The sequence below is a fragment of the Silene latifolia genome, chromosome 6 (assembly GCF_048544455.1).
Source record: "Silene latifolia isolate original U9 population chromosome 6, ASM4854445v1, whole genome shotgun sequence".
NCBI classification, from domain to species: domain Eukaryota; kingdom Viridiplantae; phylum Streptophyta; class Magnoliopsida; order Caryophyllales; family Caryophyllaceae; genus Silene; species Silene latifolia.
This window is the reverse complement of record NC_133531.1, coordinates 5,968,640-5,976,557: the sequence shown is the minus strand read 5'-3', so window position 1 is coordinate 5,976,557 and position 7,918 is coordinate 5,968,640. Positions and strand designations below refer to the sequence as shown.

Below are 7,918 nucleotides of genomic sequence, written 5' to 3'. Positions count from 1 at the left end.
CGTTCGGCTCCCCTGTAATCTATGCACAGCCTCAAGCTCCCATCTTTCTTCTTCACGAAAAGAACTGGTGCTCCCCAAGGCGATACACTTGGTCTAATGTATCCCTTCTCTATCAAATCATCCAACTGCTTCCTAAGCTCCTCCATCTCCTTAGGACCCATACGGTACGGTGCCTTAGAGATTGGCCCCGTCCCTGGCTTCAACTCAACGGTGAAATCTATCTCCCTCTTCGGTGGCAACCCCGGAATCTCCTCTGGAAAAACATCTGCAAACTCTCCCACCACTGGTATCTCATCAACTGTCGGAATCTCTATCCGGTCATCTCTCACATGGCACAGGATCAAAGGACATCCCTTCCTCAGATAAGACTTCAAGGTAACAGCTACAATCAACTTAACTTTGGGTTTGACTAGAAACCCACGATAAGACACACTAACACCCTTTGGACCTCTTAAGGACACTTTCTTTTGATGACAATCTATCTTAGCTTTATACTTTCCTAACCAATCCATCCCAACTATCATCTCAAAACCGTTAAAAGGAAACTCTAGCAAGTCTACAGGGAAATCAACTTGCCCAACTATCAAAGATACATCTCTAAACAACCTCCCACACGATACAGACTCACCTGAAGGTATGAAAACTTGCTCACTAATAGATTCATATACTCTCAAACCCAACTGTTTAACATGACTCGAAGACACAAACGACTGAGAAGCCCCCGAATCGAACAAAACAAAGGTAGGAATACCATCAACAAGGAATGTCTGGGTGATAACGTGCGCATCTTCCTCACCGCCTTCTTCTCCATCATGAATAACTTGCCACTTTGGTCTTGTCCCACCTCCACGGACAAGATCTTGGCCGATGCGGTCGGCTTAGCACCCGACCCTTGATTGTTGTTGTTGTTCGTCGGTGTTTTACGATAAAATTACCGCCGTTGCGGTTGCCTCCACTCGGTAACTCGACTTCCCGGTTTGGCCATGATCCAGTAGGTCTGTTGCTTGCGAAGCTCTGTGCGAGTCTCGAAAGATCCCGGTGCACTCGTGCACTCATGTATCTTGTGGCCTACACCACCACAACCATAGCAAGTCACTCCCCAACTATTACTCACACTTCCACGGCCACGCCCAAAGGAAGCCCCACTAAACCCGGACCCGAGAAGAAAATCCTTTAGATCGATTGTGGTTGCCTTTCTTGTGATTCGATTGGCCACCACCCTCGCTCTCGGACTTCCTCTTCTCACCACCTGACCTCTCCTGAGCCATCTCCACCAACCTCTCCGCTCTCCCAGCCCTCTCATAAGCTTCCTTAACATCAGTAACGATCCCCACGGGTAACTTATCCATAATCTTGGTGGTCAACCCCCTCTCAAACCTCAATGCCAAATTCTCCTCACTCCAACCCATGTCCTCAGCATACCTAGGCTTCTCATTGAACAGCCTGTAGTACTCAGCCACAGACATCTCAGCAGTCATCTTAAAACCATCAAACTCTTCTCTCAACTTACTCCTCACATGTTCCGGTACAAACTCCCTTCTCACAGCCCTACGAAACTCCTCCCTAGGTATAGCAGGTAAGCCTTGGTTGGTATATATTTCCTTAGCACTCACCTTCACTGAATCCCACCACTTGCCTGCTGCCTCCCTCAGATAGAACGCAGCCTGTTCCACTCTCATCTCATCAGGACAATGAACCAAGTCTAAGATGTTCTCCATCTCTCTCAGCCAACTATCAAGCAGATTAGGCTCCCCAACTCCCTTGTACTCTTTCGGGTTAAACCTCGCAATATAGAGACTGATTTTAGAATGATAAACCTCCTTCTCCTTATTCTTATCCTTGTCCTCATTCACTCTCTTCAGGGTCTCAGTAAGAGCATCCTGGTGCTCTAACATCTTAACGATGTCATCCATGGTCATGAGCTCAGCTCTCGCATACAAAGCAGTCTTCTTGGGCGGCATCTTGAAGCTATATAAGAAAGGGTAGACATAAACACACGTACTAAACCTCAAAACACGAAAACACGCTGCCCAGAACCCACTCGATCGAGTTCCCAAACACACTCGATCGAGTAACGGGCTACTCGATCGAGTGCCCCACGTACTCGATCGAGTACCCAAACTTCAGACCCCAAACAGACCTTCTGATCTCTTACCTACTCGATCGAGTATCTAGGCTACTCAATCGAGTGACCCCCTACTCGATCGAGTACCCCTAGTTACTCGATCGAGTGCCCCAAAACTCGATTCTGGACTCAAAATCGCCAAAAACCCACCCGATCGAGTCAGTCCCACTCGATCGAGTAACACTAATTCATAGAAGCTACCCGCATGTTACGGTCATATGCTAACATGCTAAACTTTATAAACCACATTATATCATAATAAGTATTCTACGCATCTTTTCTACTATCTACGAAACCATTTCATCATGTTATTAAATGCCACATTGTAAATCATCCAACATGTTATCATCTCATCAACAAGTTTCCTCATATCACCATTTTCTTTCACATGCTCAACTTTCTACTTCAACATCCAACAATTAACACATTCCATTACATTCGTAAACAAGTTAACCAAACACACATACGACTCGACAAACACTTCCCCCATGTGACCGGTTCAAAGTTGTAGGGCGACCCCTGCGACTTTAGGACGTCTTCCAAGCCTTTGCACTAGCTCCCACAACTTTTACCCCGGGTTCATTTTAATTGACTCCTTATGTTCATTAAGTTCATTGGTTACAGGTTTCAGGATCGTCGCTCTGATACCATTTGTAACACCCCCATACTCCAAATGCCTTACCAAGACCACTCAGGTATGAAGACATTACCATCTCGGTTACCCGAGGCAATGATAATCAAACAACAATAAAGAAACAATGTTTATTATAAATAATTTAGTGAATAGATACAATCCTCAAAACCAAACCAAAAGTACGCTACATGATTTCAAACCGACTTGTCTAATCGAAATGTAAATAAACTAAAGGCTACGGCGGAAGACCCCTATCATCACGTCGTGGCATCCCGCTATCCCGATACTCATCTCAATACCTGCTCAATATCTGCTCACCATCCCCGAATGGATCACCGCAGGTTTACAAAACAACATCGGGTCGATACTAATCACACAATCAACATGTATAACAACAATAAGATAAACAGACGACTTAATCACACACACACACACACACCAACCAATTCCCATCATCTCAATCCCGATCGTCCACTGGACCCGACCACGCCATGGGGACCGCAGCCGTACCCACCAAATCCCCGCTCCACATAGTGAGCGATAACCCTGTCCATTAATGTGCACATCCCCTTCCGTGGCGGGTTCCACGAAGGGCGAAACTAGGGCGTGAAGTCACTCCCGCAAGCGACCCCACTCAGCCGAGAACGCATCTCGAGAACCATCAACGGCAATCACAACCACAAACACAGTACAATCATTATATCAAACAACCAAATACAACACATCACCAATATCCCATTATGGGACTAATGCGAGTAGGAAATCCTACCGGAAAGCACAACATCGAGACGGTATCAACAATTTGTATCAAAAAGCCTCTTCTACGAACCCTCCTCCTATCATATAACACATAGAGGCTACACATCACATACTACACACAAAAACCCCCAATCTCTAAATTAGGGTTTAACCAAATCAAGGGAAAAACAATAAAAAGGGTACATAGATCTTACCCTCGACGCAAGAAACTCAACGATACGAATAACGACAAGAACTGACCGTCTGAACTCCGGGAATTGCTAAGAATGCGATTAGGAAGATGAACTGGTTGCTTTCTCTCTTAAACGGGGATTTAGGTTTTGAAAAGTGATTTAGAATAATGACGACGATGCTTAAATACCTTAATCGCATAATTAACAAAACCCGAGAAAACTTCCCGTAAAACCGGACACTCGATCGAGTACCCAAGGTACTCGATCGAGTACCCCCTTACTCGATTGAGTACCCCAGCTACTCGATCGAGTACCCAACAGGTCAGAAACTATTTTATTTCGCAACTTACCCTTACTCGACAGAGTAAGGCCTACTCGATAGAGTACCCCAAGACTTATAAATACGGAGTATTACACTAAATATGTCAAAAACATCAAATACTAAAAATTCACATGTATCCTTTCCCTCCATTGTGCCCTCTCCGTCACCATACTCTCCTCAAGCCCCAGAACTCTCATATCATGCTCTATCACTCTCAACCATGTCTGTCTCGGTCTTCCTCTACCTCTAGGGACCTTTTCTATTCTCCAAGTCTCCAGCCTCCTAACTGGTGCGTTCATAGGTCTCCTTCTCAGATGGCCAAACCATCTTAGTCGGTTTTCCATCATCTTGTCCTCTATTGGCGCAACTTTTACCTTTTCCCTAATCACCTCATTCCTTAACCGATCTATCCTTGTATGTCCGCACATCCACCTCAACATGCGCATCTCTGCCACACTCATCTTTTGAATGTGACAATGCTTCACGGCCCAACACTCGGAGCCATAAAGTAAGGCCTAATTGTCATGCGATAAAATTTTCCCTTTAATCTTTGGGGCATATCTTTATCGCATAGAAACCCTGAAGCACTCTTCCATTTCAACCATCCCGCTTTAATTCTGTGAGCCACATCTCCGTCTAACTCCCTATCTTTTTGAATAATAGATCCTAGATATCTGAAGAAATCTGAACCCTCAACAACCTTCCCATCGAAAATAATACTCCCCGCCTCTGTCGATCTCAACCCCGCCACCTTAGTGAACTGACACCTCAAATACTCAGTCTTACTCCTGCTCAGCCTAAACCCACGAGTCTCTAAAGTCTGCCTCCACAATTCCAACTTTCTCTCCACCCCCTCTTTTGTCTCATCAATCAACACAATATCATCAGTAAACATCATACACCACGGGATGTCGTCCTGAATATCCCTTGTCAACTCATCCATAACTATAGCAAAGAGAAAAGGACTAAGTGCGGAACCTTGATGCACCCCGATGGTAATAGGAAATTCTTCCGTTCTCCCAACATTAGTGTGAACACTTGCACTAGCCCCCTCATACATGTCCTTTATGAGTTCAATATATTTTCGCGACACACCTTTTCTCGCCAAAGCCCACCAAAGTACTTCTCTTGGTACCCAATCATATGCCTTTTCCAAGTCAATAAAAACCATATGTAAGTCCTTCTTCTTGTCCCGATGGTATTCCATCAACTGTCTCATGATAAAAATCGCATCCATAGTCGATCTCCCGGGCATAAATCCAAATTGGTTATCCGAGATGTCTATACACCTCCTAAGCATTTGCTCAATTACCCGCTCCCATAACTTCATCGTATGACTCATAAGTTTAATTCCCCGATAATTGGAACACTCTTGAACATCACCTTTGTTCTTGTACAAAGGGACAAGAGTGCTTCTCCTCCAAGCCGATGGCATCTTGTTGCTTCTCCAAATCTTGTTGAAGAGCATGGTTACCCATTCGGTCCCTTTCTCCCCGAAGCACCTCCAAACTTCTATGGGTATACCATCCGGTCCCTCTGCTTTCTTTGACCCCATCTTCCTTAACGCCTTTCTAACTTCACTCTTTTGTATTCTACGCACAAATTCCCAATTAAAAGAAAAAATTATTATCATCCAACATTGAAAAGAAATAATTAAATGACTAAAACAGTCAGTTAAATCATATTATGTGATGGGTTATCGAAAACTTGTATCATAATTCATAAAAATGTATTATGTGATGGATTAGCGACTTGTACACATGTAGACTTAAATCGAAAATGTAAAGAAATAACGGACTAAAACAACCAATTAACAATGCTCCATACTTAACAAATATTTTTTTTTTGACAACATACTTAACAAAATTAATGACAAACAAATGACTTGTATATGACAGTATGACACTAGTAAAAGTATGCACACATTTTCCATACAATTGACGACTTTAATGACTAGTGCGATGTCCATTTTCGAGCCACTTCCGAAAGTGCCTTTGTAGATGACCCTTCTACACCAAGAACTCTAGCACTTGCATCCTTAAGCTCCTTCATCCTATATCTTACTTGTTTCCCTTCCTCACCTTCCATTAGCCCCTTGACGGCCGTTGCAATCGCAACCCGACCAATTACCGTTCCCTCGTCAGCCTTAGGTCGTAGCGCGATTTTCAACCCTTCGACTAGCATAACCGCGTTCATCTTCTGTTCAGCGTACAACGGCCATGCAATTAAGGGGACGCCATGAACAACACTCTCTAAAACCGAGTTCCAACCACAGTGGCATATAAATCCACCAGTTGACTCGTGGTTAAGAACCTGGACTTGCGGGGCCCAGTCACGAACGACTAGGCCCCGTCCTTTGGTCCTTTCTAAGAACCCTTTTGGTAGAAAATGTAGTGGGTCCCTCTCAACTTCATTAGTAAAATAAGCACCATTAGCCATTTTATCATTTGGGGGCCTCACCACCCATAAAAATCTTTGTTCACTTATTTCCAAACCATGAGCAAGTTCATCTAACTGATCATATGACAGGGTCCCACCGCTTCCGAACGAGACGAATAGGACCGAGCCACGTGGCTGCTTATCCAACCATGCCAAACAACCCGACCCATCAACCTGGTCACTGCCATCTGTCCGGATCAATGGTCCGACCGGGTAGACCGGTGGAAAACCCGGTTCAGGGTTTTGTAACACATTGAGGGTGTCTTTTTCTAACTCGTTAAATGAATTGACCATTATACCCTCGGCTAATGTGTACTTCTTTGCATGGTGTAGTAGCCATTTATAAGCGTCGTTTGTCCTGTCTTGAGCAGGGTCAACAAGGTCTTTTCCATGTAGCGCGACGCAACCGGGTAATTTTATCAGGTCATCCATTTCTCGATACTCGGTTTTAACTTGTGAATCAAGTTTCGGAAGATGAAGCATAAATGAGATGAACATAGCATTTGAAGGCATAAACAAGTACGGTTTCATGCCAAATTCAAATGCCACGTCAAACATATCCGTGCCAAATAAGTCAACCACGACCGCCGCCAGGTGGATATGAGGCATGGCTTGTAGCCCCCTAAGGTGGTCCCGGATAGCCGGTCTTGAACGGGCAAGGGCAAGGGAAATTCTAGTCTCGATTTTTGTGTCTGGGGATAGGTCGTCCAGGTTAACCTGGGGCAGGAAGTAGGAGTCTACCCTGCCCTCAGGGAGGGCTCCCAGCACGGACTTTGTCCGTGTCTGGGACCCCTCGTGTAAAATTAGGAAGGAAATTGTGAACGGGTGTGCGTTCAAAATTCGCTTAGCGAGTTCTACTAGGGGAATCAGATGGCCCATTCCCGGTGTTGGGATTAATACAAGGTGGTGAGTTTTGTTTTCCTCCATTTTTTTTTATTTGATTTAGGTAATTAAAGAATGTATTTTGATTAGAAAGGAGGTAATTAGAAGAAATTGAGGTATATGATTGAAGATGTTTTTTTGTGGTGGGAGATACAAGAGATTGTAGGGTAGTATATAGTATTTATAGAGTTGGAACGAAAGGGAGTTTAATTGAATTGATAACGTGTGGGGGTGGTAGGATTGAAGCCAAAGTGCATATTTTGCATATTGAGTACGTACGATATCGTGGCGGACTGAGTGAGGGTTTAGCAGGTGTGCTTGCCCCTTAAAAAAATAAAAAAATCGAAATTTCCAATTAACTTTTTTTCTAGTTTATCTTGTGTGATTAATTACCCGTTCGTCAAAATTTTCACCCTTCTAAGTTCTAAGGGCAATCCCTGACTCCGCCGTTGTATCTATGTTATAAAAATATAATACTCCTATAGCTACTGTGCTGTCTCGATCATTTATTTATATTTTTTTTTTATTATTATTTATAAGACATAAGGTCATAATCAAATCCTACTATTTAAATGTATAGTATG

The 7,918-nt window shown here is 43.8% G+C and overlaps 1 protein-coding gene across 1 annotated transcript; it reads right to left on the bottom strand.

Annotated features, from left to right (window-relative positions):
* Nucleotides 1–5,728: 5,728 nt before the first annotated feature.
* Nucleotides 5,729–7,589, bottom strand: LOC141586150 (hydroquinone glucosyltransferase-like). The gene has a single exon (XM_074407281.1). The coding sequence runs from the start codon at nt 7,377–7,379 to the stop codon at nt 5,967–5,969; it is 1,413 nt and encodes a 470-aa protein (XP_074263382.1). The 5' UTR covers nt 7,380–7,589; the 3' UTR covers nt 5,729–5,966.
* Between the last annotated feature and the right edge of the window lie 329 nt (nt 7,590–7,918).